The following is a 20,387-nucleotide window of genomic DNA, read 5'->3' on the forward strand; positions in this document are numbered from 1 at the left end:
AGACAGACAGACAGACAGACAGACAGACAGACAGACAGACAGACAGACAGACAGACAGACAGACAGACAGACAGACAGACAGACAGACAGACAGACAGACAGACAGACAGACAGACAGACAGACAGACAGACAGACAGACAGACAGACAGACAGACAGACAGACAGACAGACAGACAGACAGACAGACAGACAGACAGACAGACAGACAGACAGACAGACAGACAGACAGACAGACAGACAGACAGACAGACAGACAGACAGACAGACAGACAGACAGACAGACAGACAGACAGACAGACAGACAGACAGACAGACAGACAGACAGACAGACAGACAGACAGACAGACAGACAGACAGACAGACAGACAGACAGACAGACAGACAGACAGACAGACAGACAGACAGACAGACAGACAGACAGACAGACAGACAGACAGACAGACAGACAGACAGACAGACAGACAGACAGACAGACAGACAGACAGACAGACAGACAGACAGACAGACAGACAGACAGACAGACAGACAGACAGACAGACAGACAGACAGACAGACAGACAGACAGACAGACAGACAGACAGACAGACAGACAGACAGACAGACAGACAGACAGACAGACAGACAGACAGACAGACAGACAGACAGACAGACAGACAGACAGACAGACAGACAGACAGACAGACAGACAGACAGACAGACAGACAGACAGACAGACAGACAGACAGACAGACAGACAGACATTTTTAAAGTCTCTAAGGAGTTCCGTGACCCGTACTGTTTCCGATCATTGCTACTCACTTGTAAGGTCTGTTTTGGGATTACGATCTGTGATCTGGTAACCTTATCAACAAATTTGGATCGTTAGAATCGAAGTAGTACAGAAAAAAAATTCTACGGTTTGCATTGCGCAGTCTTTCATAGCGTGATCCCGGAAACCTACCGCCATATAAGGAGCGCTGCCGCTTGCTAAATTTGTAGATTCTTGAAAAAAGACAGGCCAACGCTCAAGCCACGTTCCGGCCTAGATTTCTTTTAGGAGATATTGACTGTCCCGCCCTAGTGAGTCAACGGAATTTCTATGCTCCTGCACGACAACCCTGTACGCTTTATGACAATGCGGTTTAACGAACCTTATGGTTGGTTCGACTGTAACTTGACTTGGCTAATAACTTTCAACGACGACTCTCTCGTAGATGAGACGATACAACTATCGTGTGTGTTTATACCATTAAGACCACCACATATATTCTCCAACGTAGGAGGATTGGAAAAAATCGGAAAAAAAATCCATTCCATTCCACCATTTTCCATTTAAAAGGCAAAAAGTGCCCAAAATCAAAATGTAAACAAACAAAGAAGTGCTGCAGGTTATGATAATTAATAAGAATTCAGTTTTATTAAAATGTACAAAGCGCCTCCATCGATTGGGTATAACCCATTGATGGTGGATTGACACGCTTATTTATGTTTTATTTTATTTTTTTGTACTGTATTTTTACAGATATTTCAAATTCAGTTAATAATCGAATGATCAATTTCAGTTGCAGAATAAAATTCATTTTAATGTTTAGCAGTTGTTAATAATATCAACTTAAGTTTGGTAAAGTCGATGAATTTTGCATACGAGAAATGCTGTCAGAAAAATAAAATATGCCTACCGATGAAAAGGTGAAATACACAACTAATTCAATACCCAATATTAGCGCGAACCTATGTAATATCAAGGTGCATATTTCTGTTGTGATGGAGTTAATAAAGCTCTATTGATTTATGTCCATGTCGTAAATTTGCGCAGGGATTTGCCAGACCTTATGTGAGTTGTTTATTATTATGATAACACTCACTCAGCTGTATAGGCTGTAAAAAACCGATGTAAACGTGCAAGATAAGTTGATAAGAATAAGATAATCAAAATAAGCTGGTGACATCTTTACGGAAAGTGTTGTTTATGAGAAGTCAGGATTCGTACCTGTTTCGATACTATCTTGAAATTCTATTTCTCGTTGACTGAATCTGAATAGAGATTCACTGGCACTCAAATTCTGCAATACCATCATACTTACATCGTTAATCGTAATTTGTATCATAAAGAATGAAAAAGAGCAGGCTCATTATTTTTATGACTATCGCGTGATAATTGTCTAGTGGCCAAAGTGGACGAATGATAGGACGTCTCTTCATATTTAATCAAGTCAAATACTGTTCTAATAGCAAATGACGAAGTTAATCTTCTTGAATTTAGCACTGAATGTAGTTATTTCATTTTGATCACTATTGACAAATATAAATTTTATCAACTATGTCAGAAACCATAACAGATTTAAACTACACAATCAATTCAATTTACCATCCCATAAACAATTCGAACGATTTCACGATTCGTTCGCTCCTAGCTGTTTCTGTTGGAGCATGCAATGCGTGCAGACGCATGCCATAGTCCCCATGAGGGACTCCGCGGGCATGACATATTTAGAAAAGCAAAGCAGTACAAAGGACACATCCATGAAGCGACAGTTCGATTTGCTTGTTTCTATATGACATGCGAGCCGCAATTGCAACAGGAATAAGTGCTCAGCTCAGTTTGTTGGTTTTGAGAGCGTGGTTCAAAGTTTTTGCAATAAAGATTTTCCGGTTCATTTAGGTGAGAGTTTGATGTTTAATTCTCCTAAAAGTATAAGATCAATTTTATTCCATTCTTATTCGTGTTATTCCGCAAGTTGGTATTTCCTAATAGAAAATTTACCTGAAGATACTATTGTTTTAAAGCTCTGTAATTGTGTCGCCCGTGAGTAGCATTTAACGCTGACAATTTAGTTTTGTTTAAAATACAATTTTGCAGCATGATTTCTATGAATCCATTTTTCAACGACAATGTTTAAAAAAATAACGCAGGAACTGCCTTGAAATCTGTCATTTTTCTGTTCATTTGATCATTGCATCCCTCACGAGTATATTAAAGTGCTACGATTATACTGCATTCTTAGACCCCACCATATTGTGCACAAGGGAGCAGCTGGTGCGAAGTACAGCATGCATCCACTGTGCCGCCTCTCGAAGGCATTTCACAGAATGTGCCATGTTCCGACAATGTTAACCTAAATTTCCGCTTTCTCTTTTCGCATGATTCCCCGTAGGACATCCATTATGAGTATCCGAGCGAGCTGGACAGCAAAAGGCTGGAGACGACCTACATCGGTGGGTCCGGTGCGGATCACCACCAGCAGCAGCAACAGCAGCAAATGACGATGACGCCAGCGGCAACATTGTCCGGTACCGGCAGAGGAGAGCAGCGTGACCAAACCATTTTACCGGCTGCAGCACGCCAATCGCCAATCAATAATAATAACAGCGACGCCGACGGGGACGATGACGATGTTGTCGACGAGGGTAACGATGGTGAAGAGGACGGCGATGACGATGAGGAAGAGGACGATGAGGATGGCGACCTGGCCAGCGGTATCGGAAATAATCTGAAGTACATGATCAATATGAATAACAAACCACGGATTAAAAATGGTTACAGCAGCTTTCGAAAGAAAAAACAGGAAAAGAAAGTGGCAAGCGGCGGCATTGTAAATGCGTCACCGGAAAATGTGCCCTCTGGCGCAGTGAACGAGAACGATAACGATGGTGAGGATGAGGAAGAGATTGATATTTATAGCGCAAATCAGCATCATCGAAGCTACCATCAGCAGCAACGGGTGCAGCAACAACCGACTCAGGAACAACATCAGCAACATCTACGACAGCACGTTACTTTGCAACAGCAACAACAGTATTCAGGCCAGTACCAGGAACATGAACGTCATTTTAGCATGTACTTGGATCCCGGAAGTCGTGCCAGTAGTTGTGATGTGATTAACGAAAGCAATCTTGACACAACGCAGTTCATGGCTAACGGAAACGGAAAAAAACTTAAAACTAGCAATAGCGGAAAGAAACCATTGACTCGTCGACATAGTAAAAACTTCAACTATTCACCGGATACAACCGACTACGAGAGCAACTGTGGCGATTACGATAGTGAAACATCACTCAAATATGGAAGCGATTTCGGAATGATGGCAAACGGTGGCAGCGGAATGGTTTGCGACGATCTGAGCAACGGAGTTATAACTTCATGCTCTGCTAACGTGAACAATTCGACATTGCCGAATAATGATGGCATAGGAAGCGGGCAGCCCCCCCTGGGAGGCGGAGGTAATTATTCCCGCTACTACACCAGCATGCCCGTGCTGGAGGATGGTCTATCTAGCGGTCATGTGTCGGACACGGAAAATAATAATCCAATTGCTCTGCCGACGCCGGATCTAATCAACAGCAGCCACAAACTGCAACAGGTAACTAACTCATACAGCCTACTTACATCGCCCACGAGCCAAACCGTGAAGCCGACTAGTTCGTCACCGGTGATAGCCACCAACCACAGCAGCAACTCCTTAGAGGGTCTGTACGGTAGCAACGGTATCCGGATGAATGGTAATCTCTCCGGTGGACTTAACTCGAGTACTCTGCAGAACAACAAGATCTTTAAAAACCGAGACCCGGAACTAGAGTCGCTGTACACTATCAGTAAGTATTTTGTTATGACTAAATGTGACTTCCCAAAATGTTTTTAGCTCCACTACTACGACCGTAAAATTATTGGTTAAAAATCGTGCAAAAGTAAATAGAATTGATGGGTATTTTCACCCGAAATTTCCTAAACCACAAGTAATCAACTCTTTTTTAACAGATTGTTCACAGACCAACCTCGTGTTTTTTGTCTTGGCCTTTTAATGAGGCCAGGCTATTAATAGTTCTTTTATAACGGTTGTTTGTTTTACAATCAACGGAGGAGACGGTAGAAGAAAGTGATGAAACGAAAATGTTGATAGGATCCAAACAGAACGGAACCAGGCGTGCAGGGGATTCAGTGGAAAAATTATGTAAGGGAGGGTCATTGAAGCAACGCTTAAGAAGCGCTTGTGTACGGTTGCTTTTTATCCTAATTGGGGTATCCGCGGATCGAAGAAAAAAGATAGTTATTTTACAGCACAAATTTAAAGTACAAATTTTTTGCCCATTTTGCCACCAAAAGGCGAATTTGTTTATCGTTTTGCTTTTTGTTTCAACTTGAAAACTAAATTTGCATTTTTTTTATTGCTGTTATAGTTAACTCCCATTAGGTTCGAACCACGGATCCCCCAGCTTGGGTAATAAGGAACGTTATACAAACGTAATAAGCGTTACTTCCTCCCTTACTTAATTTTGCGCTCTTTGCCCCTCACTCCTTGTTTCCCTTGAGATACTGTCAACACCTATGTTTCATTACTTTCTTCTTCCGTTCATTCCGTCTATTGTAAAAAACTACAAGGGTTTAAGAAACCAAACCAACAGTTTGGTTTTGGGTCAACCTTTAGAAAAAAAAATCATAAAAAGAAACCAATGCAAAATATTACCAATCGGGAACTGCCATTGAATAATTATGACATTTTGCTCATAATAAATTTATTGAAGAATATACGTTAGATAAACAACGATTTGTAACTTTATAACAATATGGCATTCAAAAACCTACACGTGTTGTACAAAATACAACAGCGTGAGTAACCGAAGGTTATTAAAAATTGATGAAATTTATTCAAGAAAACTTTATTGATGTGAATCAAATAGAATGGCATTACAGGAAATTATGCATAGTTCAAAAACCAATGAACTAGACCTTTACTACACAATTTATATGTTAAAGAATAATTTTTCCTCTTACAACTTACAACTTTTACTTGCACTTACTCAAATTAGTAACAACTTACTTATCCTTACTCAGCAATTTCATGAAAGAAGGATCTATCAAAACTGACAAGTGCTCCTATTTTGTTCAAATTTTGAAAACTTATTAAATTTTATTCAAAAAATTTATGTACACCAGCGCACTACGCAACGTCAACCAATAGATGAATTATGTTCCTAAGACGTGCATAGCAAGTAAGGCCGTATAACAAAGGATCCCTTCACCACCACTGCACTGATTAAATCGGTTTTTCTATACGACAGACTTCGCAACCAGCTGTTAGAATACAAAACAATTGCATGCAGAGCCGGCGTTACGACGCGCGATGCCCTGTGCAGATTAAGCAGCGAGCCCTTTTTTATATGCCAGAAGAGCGTCGGGATAAAGGCCTCTGTGATCGTCTTTTGGGACAGGTTCCGGTTGCTCTACACAGTTTACGAACTGCTCATAACCATTGACGGAGTTGAGCTAGAAGGTTATAATCATATGCCCCAATTCGGTTCTATAGAATGGTTAATAAAACTAATGACCTTGTGGGATTCGGGCTCTATGCTTGGTATGGAGTAGGAAGAAAACTTCCGAAGAAGTCATGCCTAGATAATGCAAGAGTCTCGCAATTGCAGAGCAACAATGTGAGTTTTATTGTACTCTTATTGCAGCATTCAAGACCAATTTTGGTCTTTAATTCCATCATAAGAGCGTAACAAAACCCAAATCGTTACTTGGGCGCTTAATTTTCTAGTTCAGAGTAACAAAAACGGCAGGTTTCGGCGCCCTAAGCAGTAGTTTTCTAACCAAACCGTGGTAACTTGTGCGTCGGCCATCAGTGTCCCAAGCAAGGGAGAGTGAACTATTTGTGAACATCCTTTCCTCACCGAAATTGTGACCGACGTATCTCCCAATGATTCTGCGATTTATCTGCTCGAAAGCATTGCCTAAATCTCGCTCATTGTAGTGTGGGCGATTCCGTTTTGGAAGAGATCCATAATAATTGAAACGAAGGACGCGTAATCGAAAGCTCCTTCAATATCAAGGAAAGCACAAAGTGCCATCTCTAGACATTGCAGTGCGGTTTCCGTAGGTTTACCGTTTTGGTATGTATGTTGATTTCCATGCAATGGAGAGTTCCTTAAAAACTCATTGCGGATATAGTTATCTGTTATGTTATGCATCAACTTAAGAAGCTTTGATGTCAAACTTATTGTTTTTCTCTTTTTTATCTCCCTCAAGTATAAACACCACCTCTACTTTCCACCAATTCTCCGGAATATGTCCCAATGTGGAACTGGCTCAAAAAAGGTTGATGAGGGCATTATAACATTATATTTTTGGTAACAAAATGGGTAGAATGCCGTCCGGGCTTGGAGATTTCATTGGTTCAAAGCGCTAAGTGCCCATTCGATCGTAGCACATTATGTAACGACCCATTCTAAAGCAGTGAGCTCTAATTTTGTCGCTTTTTTCTTAAAAATTTACTCTGCATGTAAATAAACGAAAAAAGGAAACATTGAAATCTTGTAAATATTTCTAAGCAGCCAATTGTGTCGTATAACGCCTGGGATTGTTCACTAAAAATTTTTATCATTTTTCTAGTCATCACCAAGCGCGAGGCTCCGTGCGACCGCACAAGTTTGCCAGCCTAAACGCTGGCTCTGATTACAGGTCAGTTGTTACGATCTTATTTGGAAAGGGCATCCCGCTTAAATGCATCGCTGGATCGCCTTACTAGTGTTGTTGTCTGCGGTTCATCGATCCTAAATACAATACAATTAATCTACCACTTCAAGTTCATCGCAGTCAACAGTTATCGCCCGTGGGAGCCGCGCATTTGTTTTCTTTGGGGCCTCTTCCTTTCATGGTGTTTCGTATTTGATCTTTGACACATTTATTTTTGGCCCATTCCTCCTAGACTTCACTTTCAGTCTGGCGTAGATTGCCTCCGCCGTCGCAAAGTTCCTGGCTATGATATCAAAATCTACTGCAAAGCCTAGGAATTGGCTACCCTTGATAAAAATCGTGCCTCTCGTTTCAAGACCCGCTCGCTCGCTTCAGTTCACCCCGTCAAGCCTAATCTTAACCTTCGCCACGTCTCAAAGGGACTCGCGTGTCCCCGAGATGCGCGCGAAACACTTCACTCTACCCAATGTAGCCCTATTTAGTCGCAGCAGTTTATCCGGCAAACTGTGATTGTGCATTATCTGCCATAACTTGTCTCGATCGACTGTATCGTATGCTGCTTTGAAATCTATATATATATGTGATGCGTGGGCACGTTGTACTGCCCACATTTCTGCTAGATCTGTCAGATGGTGAAAACTTTGTCCGTAATGGCGCGAGCCCCCATGAAGCCGCTTGATAATTCTCTGCGAAACCTTGTGCTATCGGTGACAACCGGTGTAACATGATCATGTAACATGTAACATGAGAGTACTTTGTTGGCGGCGTTTACCAGCGTTATGCCGCGATAGTTGCAGCAGTCGGCCCGATCACCCTTTTTGTAGATGAGACAAACCATTCCTTCCATCTATTCCTCCGATAGCTTCTCCTCCTTCCAAATCCAAATGTTACCAGCGTCTCTCGGTCATGTTTATAAAGGTCTACTGGTAGGCGGTCCTTTCCTTGATCTTCAACAACCTTTTGACATCTTGGAGATCAGAGGGAGGGACGTCACTATCTTCCACGGACACTTCTAGGATAACTTCCGTAAGGTTAATTAACCTGCCGACCACCTCGCGCTCGTTTGTGATTAGATTCTCACCGTCATCCCTCACATGTCAGGATTCGGTATGCAGCCCTTACGAGATTGGTTCACATTTTCGTAAAACTCGAGTCTGTCATTAGCTCGATATAGTTGTTCTAATACTACTCCTCTGTCCTCCTTTTGGCACTTTTTACTCCTCAGGATCGTGATCAACTGGTTCTTTACTCGTCGATTTCCCTCCACCGTCGAATTTTCTTTCTCTCCACCGCTTGTTTGCATTCCCATTCAAACAACAGATTTGTTTTCCGCGGTAGCGGCATCTCCGATGACCGAACGTATTCTGCCCCAATCGTCTACAAGGTCTAAAGCACCTAGCTGCACTAACGAAGGCAGTCCTCATCCAGTATTCGCGCGTAGTTCTCGGCAGATTGCGGATTATCTACCTGCCTAATTGTCAGCCGAGGAGGACGGCTGTGACATGTCTGTTATACGGTAGTGTTTTGAGCGCACATTTACTGCTACCAAGTGATGACCAGTCAATATTCTCACCATGTGTTGGGATTGGGATGCTCATCGAAAAACTGCTTCCACCTGTTGACTAACTCGCGCTCATTTGTGACCATGTATTCTTCCTCGTATCTACACATGTTGATTTTCAATCGTAGGCCTTACGAGATTTTTTTTTATTGTTTAGTGTGTTTTTATTTAAATAAAAGAATATTTACAAATTTTTAGTACTCACAGCTTCAATAGATGGAAAGGGCATCAATATCAATTCTATTGCTAGCTTCATTTACAAATGAAATATGTAAAATAAATAGTTTTAATGTTTTAATTCGATTTGACAGTCCTATATTCGCAAGTGTAGGTCGCAGCAGTTCTTCAAAGGACAATCTACGCCATCCGCCGAGTATTGTGGTTATTTTCTGTTGTACGAAAGTCCATGCAGGCGCTGTGCGAGGGCATTCCGAGAATTTATGTTTAAGTGTTTCAGTCGCAGCATTGCAATGTAAACAATTTTCTCCATCCGATCGTCGAATGACCCTCATTAACCTTCGGTGCTCCGTCTTCTCGTTAACCAGCATATACAGGTTGCTTCGATGGATCGATGATAGTTTTCTTGTTGTAATATTTGCCCAAATGCGTTTCCAACTCAGGCCAGGGGTTTTCCTTTCAACTCGCGGAGTTTCCGTCCGTTCAAGAAAGAAGCGGTGAATCAGATCACTGGATGGATGTTCTCGTATCAGTTGAGGCAGAATGGGGATTTGTTGGGAGAGTAATTTTAAACAGGGCAGTTCTGTAGGGGGCGGAGAGGGTTGATTTAGTAAGGATTGGTAATATGGAAGGAGGTTTCTAGTTTGCAAGTGTCGATCAATCAATAACGCTTTACACTTTACCGCCGGTAACTGCAGTTTTAATCCGCCGGAGTCTTTGTTTCGTGACGTTTGTTCCATTGGAACACGCGCTGGTTGCCCGCGCCATAGGAAGGAGCCCATGGTAGATGTTATTTTTGTCGTGTGAACGCCGTACGGCGGAAGAATTGATATAACCTACCAAATCTTGGATGTAATAAAGGTATTCAAAAGCACTACTTTTTGTTGCAAGTTAAGATTTCTAAGCGAATGCAGCCACACTTGTTGAGCAAATTTTGTTACCAGAGCATCCCAGTTGATTTTCACCATCTCGCGTACTGAATTTGTAAAAACAACTCCCAAAATCTTTACATTTTGAGCTGTTTGCAACCATGGCACGTTTAACGGGTCTCCGTCTATGAGACCGACGTCTCAGGCAATCGTTTTATGTAGATTTAGTTTAGCGCCTGCAGCCCGTTCGAAATTCCCAAAAAGTTCATTGATGCGTTCAATTACCTGTGTATTGGTAGCTACCACTGATATATCATCTGCGTAGGCTACCACCAGGTCGGAGCCGATATGTCGCTCCAACTGTTGCAGGAGTGGATGAAGGTAGATCACAAAGAGGAGCATCGAGAGAGGATCTCCCTGACGGACCGATCTTTCGATGGAGAAATGTTATGAGAGATGTCCGTTGACCATCAGCCGGGAACGCGATTGCTCTGCAATTCGTCCGAGTAGTCCAACGAAAGCCGGGTTTATCCCTAACTGTAGCATGGTACGGTGAAGGAAAGAAAGGGACACTCGATCGAAAGCGTGATCAAGATCGTAGCTTATGAGCTTCCCTTTTTGCTTCCTCGCTATCATCTGTGCAACCCGATCTTTCAGAGAAAGAGTGGCTTCAAAAATTGAGTGACCTTCGTTTGAACATTTTTGCGTATCACTTAGCACTCGATGCGTCTGCATTACAAGTTCAAGTCGTGCTTTTAGGATTCTGATGAGAATTTTGAAATCAGCCTTTAGAAGGCTGATCGGGCGATATCCTCGTGCGGTATTTTCTGTTTCTCTCTTGCGCACTAACACGATCACTCCGTTAGCGAAATCAGAGGGGAAATCCGATGTCAAAGCCTCATTTAATACTAGGTTCAACTCTCGGTGTATGACGTCGAATGTACGTTGGTAGAACTCGATCGGTAGTCCATCGCAGCCTGCTGCCTTTCTCTTTGCCGATGTGCGGATGGATCTTAGTATTTCGGTTGTTGTTATTTCATCCATACAAGCTAAATTTGCCACATCATTTTCGGGAACAGCTCTCTCGCATTGGAATGAATGCCGTGCTTCGTCGCTTTGCTCTGTCGCTGAGCATAGATCTCTGAAGTATCGAAGGAGATGATTTTCGATTGCTTCAGAAGTGGTTAGAGTCTCGTTGTTATCATCACGCAGCTCTGTGATAACATTTTTCTTTTTCTGCCTTTCGCCTAACTGAAAAGTACTTATACTTTCACCTGCAATATACGTGTCGTTGATCCGCATAAAATTATGCGAGAATAGGCGCTGGTGAGTGAGCATTTGTGCCTTTACTCGGTTAATGGTGACGAGCATCGCCGGATTTTAGAAGTATCCATCGTATGCCTGCTGAAGCTGACTATATAGTCGTTGGTGTTCTGCATGAAAGGCACTATATGCCTCGCGAGATTTCCATCGGAAGAAAGACTGTATTTTTGGTTTAGCGTAGGATATCCACCACGTCATCCAGTTTGGAAAATATTGTCTTTGTCGGGTCACATATTGCCATCTAATTTGGAATTCCTCGATATTTTCTGCTGTCAGAAGTTGTGGTCGTAATGACCAATAACCACGACCAGGCTCACGACCGAGGTTAGGAAGGCATAGTCGCACAGTCAATGCCTTGTGATTTGTAAAAGAGCAGACATGGGTTGTTGCATTTCGCAGCTGGGCACAGAGTACGTTGCTGATATACATTCGATCAAGCCTGGAGACGGAGTTGTGCGTGATATATGTGGGTGCGGAAGTTGTGGGGTGAAATTTTACCCATACATCGCTGAGTTGCGACTCACATACTGGTGTACGGTAGCTTGTAGAGCAGGGCTGTTATTATTACCTGACGCGTCACACAGTCGTATAACACAATTGAAGTCGCCAGCAAGTAGCATGTTCTCGGTGTTGTGTCGGAGATAGAAGGCTATAGTGTTTTTGAAAAAACGCTCTCTTTCAGCACGCATTGGTGAGCCTGACGGTGCGTAGATGTTCGCTAATGTTGTATTTCCCACTCGTAGAGTAATAAGGCGGCTATCGAGGCTCTTCTCTACATGGGAAAAATGAATGTATTGCTTGAGGGCTATTGCCGTCCCTCTCTTTGAGATATCAACATTTGTGACGAGGTTGTAGCCGGGAATAGAGAGTTGTGCATCTTCCACTTCTTGCAGAAATACGATGTCGAGATCTATAGTCCTACAAAAAATTCGGAGAGCATTGAGTTTTGTTTCGTTGGCGATGCTGTTTATATTAATAGTGGCGATGTTGTAACTGGCAGTCTGATCCATGAGTTAATCCTTATCACCCTCACCGTCACTGCCATCTCGTCGTTTTCTCGTTTGTCGGCGTGTTCGAGAGCGTGTGCTACTAGTTGACATTGCTGAATGGTCCGTCTCGTTGCCATCAGATTTACTAGGGGCTGCTACAGTGGGATCGGTGATCGATCGATCGGTGTTGTTGTAGATGCTGGAGGTTTCTTTTGTTGAGGTTGATGCTGTTGTTGCTTTTGCTTCTTCGAGGGCGGATACTGTATATCCGATTGACTCGATAGTGTTGGTTTTGCGGCTTGCGGCTTGGCTAGTGGTTTTACGGATACTGCGGCTGGTTGCTTTGTCGCGTCGGCGTAAGATTTTTGCACGAGCAACTTCTTGTTTTGCACGCAGGACACGCCGATATGAACGAATTCTCGACAATGTCGGCAGGTTTGACGCTGACCAAAGTAAGGCAGATAAGTCCATTCACCGTCAATATGCACCCATGACTTGATATTATGTCGCTCAATCATTTTTGCAACCCGAACTCCGGTTGAGATGTTTGGGAATTCGTATTTTGGATCAGTACCGCACATCTGCTCACGTACTGAGATTACATCACCGTACGTGGATAAGAATTTAGTTATTGCTTCATCAGATACGTCTTCAGAGAGGTCGAATAATTTGACCTCTACTGCCCCATCTTCCATGGTTATTCTCAGGGGAATCTTCTGACCACCTTCTATTACCACTTCGTGTTTCCCGTCGTGTTCATCACGTATTTTTTGTGCGAGTGCCAGATCGACAACCTTCACAAAGGCACAACCAAGGTTGCGGCTACACTGTATTCTCGTCACTTCACCTTGCTTCAAGCCCAGCACACTTTTTATGAAGGTTTGGACTTTTTCAAAGTCTGGCTTTTTGGACATTACCGCATAATCTATGCGGAAAGTATTTTCGCGGCGCGCCATCGCCAGAGCTCTAGTATGCCCGTGGACACACTCAGTGATGATAAACGCGGCAAAATGAAAGAACAAAGCTTTGATCGATTTTCTAAGTTTGGATACTGTGTTAACGCGTCTGCTTGACTCGAGAGTTGAGCAGCTACTGCCGAGATTAGTTCATCTTCTCAAATAACTTGTGCATATCATTAAGTTCAGGATTGCAATCAACTGATTCCGCGCTCGTAGACACTTCTACCTACCACTTCTAGGCTAAATTCTACCTTGTGACAATGCTTAGAAAGTTCTTTTTCTTCACTCCATATATATATGGAAAATATCACCACAATCGATCGCGTTCTAAAAGAGCTATTATTAATAATAGAACATACAATTACGAGCCTGTTTGAAACACTATGAAAACAAAACATGGTATTTTTCAGATACTATCCAATCAACGCCTCCTCCGCCTGCCCCAGCACCGCACCGAAAGTCTTCGATAGATTGTGAAACGCAGTCAACACTTCAGCAAATGCACAACCAGCACACGTCACAGTCCGAAGTGCAGGCAGCCCTCAAGGACATTCGGACCTGCTTGCAGCGCACTAAAACTCTAGCATCTCCAACACAGCCTCAAACGAACTGTCCATCGGCTCAGCACCAGCAGCAGCAGCAACAGCAGACCACCGTTAAGAGCTACGACAAACACTCGATGCTGCCACCGGAGAAGCTAGTAGAGTCCCCAGTTCCATCGATTTCCCCCGTGTGGATTCCTCGGCGTGGGGACGGCAAATTGGTTACACTGTCACCCACTAACGTGAGCAAACCCGGTATACTATTACCGACGACACCTACCACGGGAGGACCGACCGAGCGCTCAACCAACATGGCGACAGAGAAAGACTCGCTGTTACTCGGATCTAGCGCTAAGAACTTAAGTGCTCTTGATGATGACGAGGATCCGGACACGGATCTGGAAACAGATCGCCTTTTGGGCCATCAAAGGTTGGATGACCAAGGTTTCTACGATGATAACAACAAAAGTTGGGCCGATCGTAGAGCACGCTCCTTGCTGCACAAACTCTCTCCAAAACAGCAAACCGTTCCAGGTGGTGTCTCTTGTGGTAGCACGATTTACTCCGGTAAACCGAACAGTAACCAGGGCTCTTTGCTCAGGCAAGGCCTTTCGACGTTACTTTCGCCTACGAGTGCAGTCTCTCAGTCCACCCAACCCGGACAACCGCTGCCAGAAATTGTTACTTCTAGCAAAGCTTCCCCGGCTATGCTAGGAAGCGGAGGAAATGGACCCAGCCAGAATAGCAGCAGTATAAATAGTAGCAATAACAGTGGTAACTTAATTAATTTAAATGGCCCGAACGACACTAGTGCTATATCACCAGATCACAGTCGTCAAACATCGCCGATTAAGTTGGATAATAAAACTAACGAAAGTACAAGTCCGAATGGATCTAATAACTCTAAGTCGGATACGGACAAGAAGAAAAAAGGGAAAAACAAGGAAGGTAAGTAACCAAGTTCGATCATAACATTCGACAATAACATTAAAAAAATCTATAACTTAAATGCTCTCCTGGATAAATAAAATAATATATTTTTATAATGTGAGTAAACTGAAATATGAAACAAAATAAATTTAGGTAAACCAACTCACAAACTCTATTCTTAACAGCATCGCGGCAGTGCTCATCGAAGGAGTGCTATTTCGAGCTCGTTATCTGGGCTCCACTCAGCTGGTATGTGAGGGTCAGCCGACTAAATCGACACGTATGATGCAGGCCGAAGAGGCTGTTTCTAGAATAAAGGTAAATAAAATAAAATGGTCAGTGTTGTTACATTCATTTCCCTAGCCCGATTCATTGCCCAAAAATTAAAGCCGCCGCGGCAATCGTTCCTTCACTAAGTTTCTTTCTCTTTCTATTTCATTTCGACGCACATTCACGCTATGTATTGCTTTTATCATGATTAGGCGTTGGTAAGTTCTACAACCCAATTGAGAATTTATTTTTGAAAAATAAAATTAAAATCTTTTTCACTTTCAGTCACCAGATGGCGAACCCCAACCCAGCACCGAAGTGGATCTTTTCATTTCGACGGAAAAAATAATGGTATTGAATACGGATTTGAAGGAGATTATGATGGACCATGCACTAAGAACGATCTCCTACATTGCGGATATTGGGGACTTGGTAGTGTTGATGGCTCGCCGGCGCTTCGTCCCACAGGACGTAGACTCCGGGGACTCCGGCGGCGGTGGTGGCCCTGCGCAAACTGGAACGAATCAAACCAGTACAACCCCACCGCAGAAAAGTGCCGTCGGGCCGAAGGGCAACCGAACACCGAAAATGATTTGCCACGTGTTCGAAAGTGAGGAGGCACAGTTTATTGCTCAATCGATTGGTCAGGCTTTTCAGGTGGCCTATATGGAGTTCCTTAAGGCAAACGGAATTGAGGATCACAGTTTCATGAAGGAAATGGATTACCAGGAAGTGCTCAACAGTCAGGAAATATTTGGCGACGAGCTGGAAATTTTCGCCAAGAAGGAACTGCAGAAGGAGGTGGTAGTACCAAAGGCTAAAGGTGAAATTTTGGGTGTCGTCATCGTAGAGTCCGGCTGGGGTTCGATGCTTCCGACTGTGGTTATAGCCAATCTAGCTTCGTCCGGTGCTGCGGCTCGCTGTGGCCAGCTAAACATTGGCGATCAGATCATAGCAATCAACGGGCTGAGCTTGGTGGGTTTGCCACTGTCGACTTGCCAGAGCTATATTAAGAACACGAAGAATCAAACGGTCGTCAAGTTCACGGTCGTTCCATGCGCCCCGGTTGTAGAGGTCAAGATCAAGCGACCCAACACCAAGTACCAGCTGGGCTTCAGCGTACAGAACGGAGTGGTAGGCCGGATGCAAAAAGATAGCATAGAAAGACACAACCGATATCTCTTCTTTTCATTTTGCAGATTTGTAGTTTACTTCGCGGTGGAATTGCCGAACGAGGTGGTGTTCGGGTCGGGCATAGGATAATTGAAATCAACAACCAAAGCGTGGTGGCCGTCCCACATGAAAAAATTGTGAACCTACTTGCTACATCGGTTGGGGAGGTGAGCATCTTTTAGATAAGGTTTCGTCTTGCAACTTTATTATGCCTCGAGGGCAGCAACATCATTTTGAAATTATTAGACGTTATGATTTATACTACTTAGGTATTAGCATTTGTGGCTTGAACACCATGTTTCTCACAATATCTGAAAGATTTGTGACTTGCTCATCATGTTAGTTTATACTTGAATACCCAAGTAACAATTCTTAAAACACTTGGTTTTAATTGAATTTTATAAAAGTTTTATTGCAGTATTCAGTATTACGTCTGGTTTACTATAAGTGTTTCTGCGAGCAAGTGCAGCAAATATATTTCATAGTTCATAAAGCTGACTCGATGATTTAGCTTTTTTACTACACAGCAAACTTGATACTTTATGGCTTTGTAGAGCGAAGCAAAAAGCTTTACTATATAATGGCAGTTGCTGTCAAGCAGCGAAAAACAATCGTTTTTATTTCTACTTTTATTTAACAGAGCGTTATAAAACTACTTAGCTTATAACCATAGACTAACAGACGTAACACTGGAGTCTCATTCCATCGTCAATAAAAACGATAATTTCAAATTTTCGCTTAAAGCGGGGTACGCTGCTGAAAAGTAATGGGTAAAAAGATAGGACAAGAAATGCTCAAGAAATCGATTTCGTTTACGATTTCTTAAGCAGTACGCATTTCATAAGAAATATTATTTCACGTTCAGATAGCGCAGTTTTACATGCAGGTGAATTAAAACGTCACTTTTCCGTACGGAATAATATCCGGCGCAATTATTACCACAAGAAAAAATGACAGGTGGTTGCTTGCATTGGAGTTTCTTCGGTAAATAGCAAGATTTTTTCTTGAGCTGTTTTCTTTTCAGCAGCGTACCCCGCTTAAGCCAAGATCCAAACAACAGTCGCTGCGCGAGAACGCCGCTCGCCTGCGCTGGCGCTGTTGTCAGATAATATACAAGTAAATTTATAGCATTGCCAAATTTATAGCAATTTACTCGCGAAAACTGCACCAGGTGATGCTAATGTTTTTTTCCAAGTTTTAGGGGTGTCATTGAAACGATGTTTTGTTAGAAAATTTGTTCGAAGTGTTACCGTAAGTGTTAGTGTCTGTTAGTCTGTGAAAACCATTTCAAAATAATAAATATAAATACAATCTTCTCAGATCTCTCTTCCTGGACGTACACGATTTGACAGTGGTAATATTTAGCGAGGGCATGGAACAAAAGAAACTACGACCAAGTCCTGCTATTCAGCTTTTTACGAACCATAATGGCGGACGTGTTCGTAATATTTGAACGGCAATTTTGACATTCCATTAATACGCATGTTTTCTTTCCGCAAGTTCCTTTAGTTTTACCGTAAACGTGCGGAAACAAGACGTGCGATGTATTACTGAAATGTCAAAAATGCCGTTCAAATATTACGAACACGTCCGCAATTATGGCTCGTAAAAAGCTGGATTTAAAGCCAGAGCAAGACATAAACCTAACAAAATCAAAATGTATTAAGAAGCTATGTCAACCCTTGGGGTGATGAGTCCTGTTGGCAAAGAGAAGACAGCTAATGAAATGTGCCCTGAAAAACTGAGTCAAGGACCTGTTTGAAAATATAGCAAACGAGACCTTCGCATAACATCGTACCAGCAGAGACGCTGTCTTTCTAGTATGGTACTTATCACTTGCCTCGCAATCGATTCAATGGTACCATCAGCCGTAGCATGTGCTGTAGCACCCTCGACGGAGACTCTATTTGGCGCCTCCTCGTTTCCTAAATCTGTGTACCTTCTAAGTTTATCAATTTTTAAAGTCATAAAATCAAGCATGATTCGTATAGTGCCTCTTATCTAGAACTTCGCTGTTCTAATTGCTAGTGCCTTACTAAATTTCAGGCCAGCTTTGGCTCCTCCAGGCAGCGTTGTCAACAGGTTTCTATGAAAATCTGGATAACAAGAATGACTGGAAAAATCTGGCAGTCATTTTTGGACTGGGACTGGGACAGACACTATTGTAATTAAATAAAAAGAAAACCTATCCAATTTAATTCTACTAGGAATATTTATTCTTGACAGATACGTATTTCGCCTACGACTTGCAGGCTTCCTCAGTGTCTGTTTTCGAACACTGAGGAAGCCTGCAAATCGTAGGCGAGATACGTATTTGTCAAAAATAAATATTAATAGTAGAATTAAATCGCAAAGGTTTTCTTTTTATTTAATTTCCAGGTTTCGCATTCTACTAAGACGCTCCAAAAACTTCAGACAGACACTTTTTTGGCCTGGCGAAGGGTGAACATGTGCATTCCATAACCTCTGTTCACTAACTCCTATCTCTAACTCCTCCAGCAGGGCAAGCTAACTCAACTTGCAAGGGTAGCTGGCCGCCTGAAGCTTGAAATACCGGGGCTGAGCGTGGTCCGCTGACCGGGTACTGACGAACACAAGACATCATCCGGGCAAGTCTTGCTCTACTCTGGCATACAAGATGAAAATACTACTCGAAAAAGAGGAGCTAGATTCCTTCTGAACCCAGGGGCTCTAGGGCCACATACGACCCTGATGAAGGGGGCACCGGTAAACGAAAGAATAATCGTTGCCAGATTCAGAACACGGGTTAGATACCTTTCGGCAATCCAGTGCTATGCGCCAACTGATGTTGCCGACCTGCAGGAGAAAGAGAGTTTCTACAGCCAGCTTAACAGCGTGGTTGAAAAAATCTCGAAAGCGAGCATACAAATCCACTTGGGCGACTTTAACGCGAAGATATGGGGCCCTATTATCACAGTCACCTCACCTCACCTTACTTCTCTCACGCGCCCTATTCTCACAGTCACCTCACCTCACCTAACGGCTCCCCGTTTGATTTGTACAGTCACCCAGGTGAGCTGGGTCACCTAGGTGACTGTGAGAATCGCAAATTGTCACCTCACCTGAAAAATTTAGGTGAGGTGACTGTGAGAATAGGGCCCATGGTCATTGGTGGATCGCTCTTTCCCCACAGACCAGCACATAAAGTCACGTGGGTTTCCCGCGACGGCCGAACAGGAAATTAAATCGACCAATCTGCATTAACCGAAAATGGCGAAAGAGTCTTCTTGATGTACACAACAAACGCAGCGCTGATATTGCATCCGACCATCATCTTGTTGTCGCTGAGATATGTTTGTGCTTCGCACGTGTCCAACGATGAGAGGAGAAAGTTGGGTGCCGTCACGACGTTCGCCGATTGGAGAATCCTGAGGTGAAACAGGCCTTTGTCGAACAACTTTAAACCCGAGCCTCGGCGTTGCCATCTGGTGGAACCGTCTTGAACGATGGACTGAACATTTTGAACAACTCTTCCGAGTTTCATATGTCATTGACCTACAAAATCTGCATCGTATGATGCCAACAGTTTGTCGAATTATTCGCGTCAACTTGGAGGCGCTGGATGAAATTGAAGCAACCGTCAAGAGTATGAAATGCAATACAGCGCCAGGGATAAACTGGTTTTCAGCCGAAATGCTCAAAGCTGACCCATCTTTGTCAGCCCAGATGATGCATCAGCTTTTTAGCAATATATGGTAAACCGTAACTTTTCTGGTGGAATGGATGCAAGGCATATTGGACAAAGTCCCTAAGAAAGGAGACCTAACTGAATGCGGTAACGGTAATGCTATAGCGTGGCATCACGTTGCTATGTATTAATCTTAGAGTACTTTGTGAGGTAATCCTCAACTGGATCCAGGAGAAGATTGATGATACTGTCCGGCGGCAGCAAGCTGGATTCCATGCTGTCCGATCATGTGTAGACCATATCATTACGCTCCGCACTATGTTGGACCAGATCAACGAATTCCAGGACTTTCTTCTGATGGTGTTCATTGACTTCGAAAAGGCATTCGACCGATTCAACCATGAAAACCTCTGGGGCGCACTTACGGGTCTCCAGATAAAATAGTCCATCTCATCGAGGCTCAGTACGAAGCATTCTCGTGCAAGGTGTTGCAC

General features: G+C 43.1%; 1 protein-coding gene across 1 annotated transcript in view; it reads left to right on the forward strand.

Annotated features, from left to right (window-relative positions):
* Nucleotides 1–20,387, forward strand: part of LOC128746362 (probable serine/threonine-protein kinase DDB_G0282963) — a 79,389-nt gene that overhangs the window by 57,697 nt on the left and 1,305 nt on the right. The window contains 6 exon segments of the mRNA XM_053843419.1: nucleotides 3,136–4,573; nucleotides 13,740–14,831; nucleotides 14,998–15,119; nucleotides 15,284–15,289; nucleotides 15,357–16,205; nucleotides 16,271–16,411. Coding sequence (XP_053699394.1) covers nucleotides 3,136–4,573; nucleotides 13,740–14,831; nucleotides 14,998–15,119; nucleotides 15,284–15,289; nucleotides 15,357–16,205; nucleotides 16,271–16,411 — 3,648 coding nt within the window.

Source organism: Sabethes cyaneus, chromosome 1, assembly GCF_943734655.1.
Source record: "Sabethes cyaneus chromosome 1, idSabCyanKW18_F2, whole genome shotgun sequence".
Taxonomy (NCBI): domain Eukaryota; kingdom Metazoa; phylum Arthropoda; class Insecta; order Diptera; family Culicidae; genus Sabethes; species Sabethes cyaneus.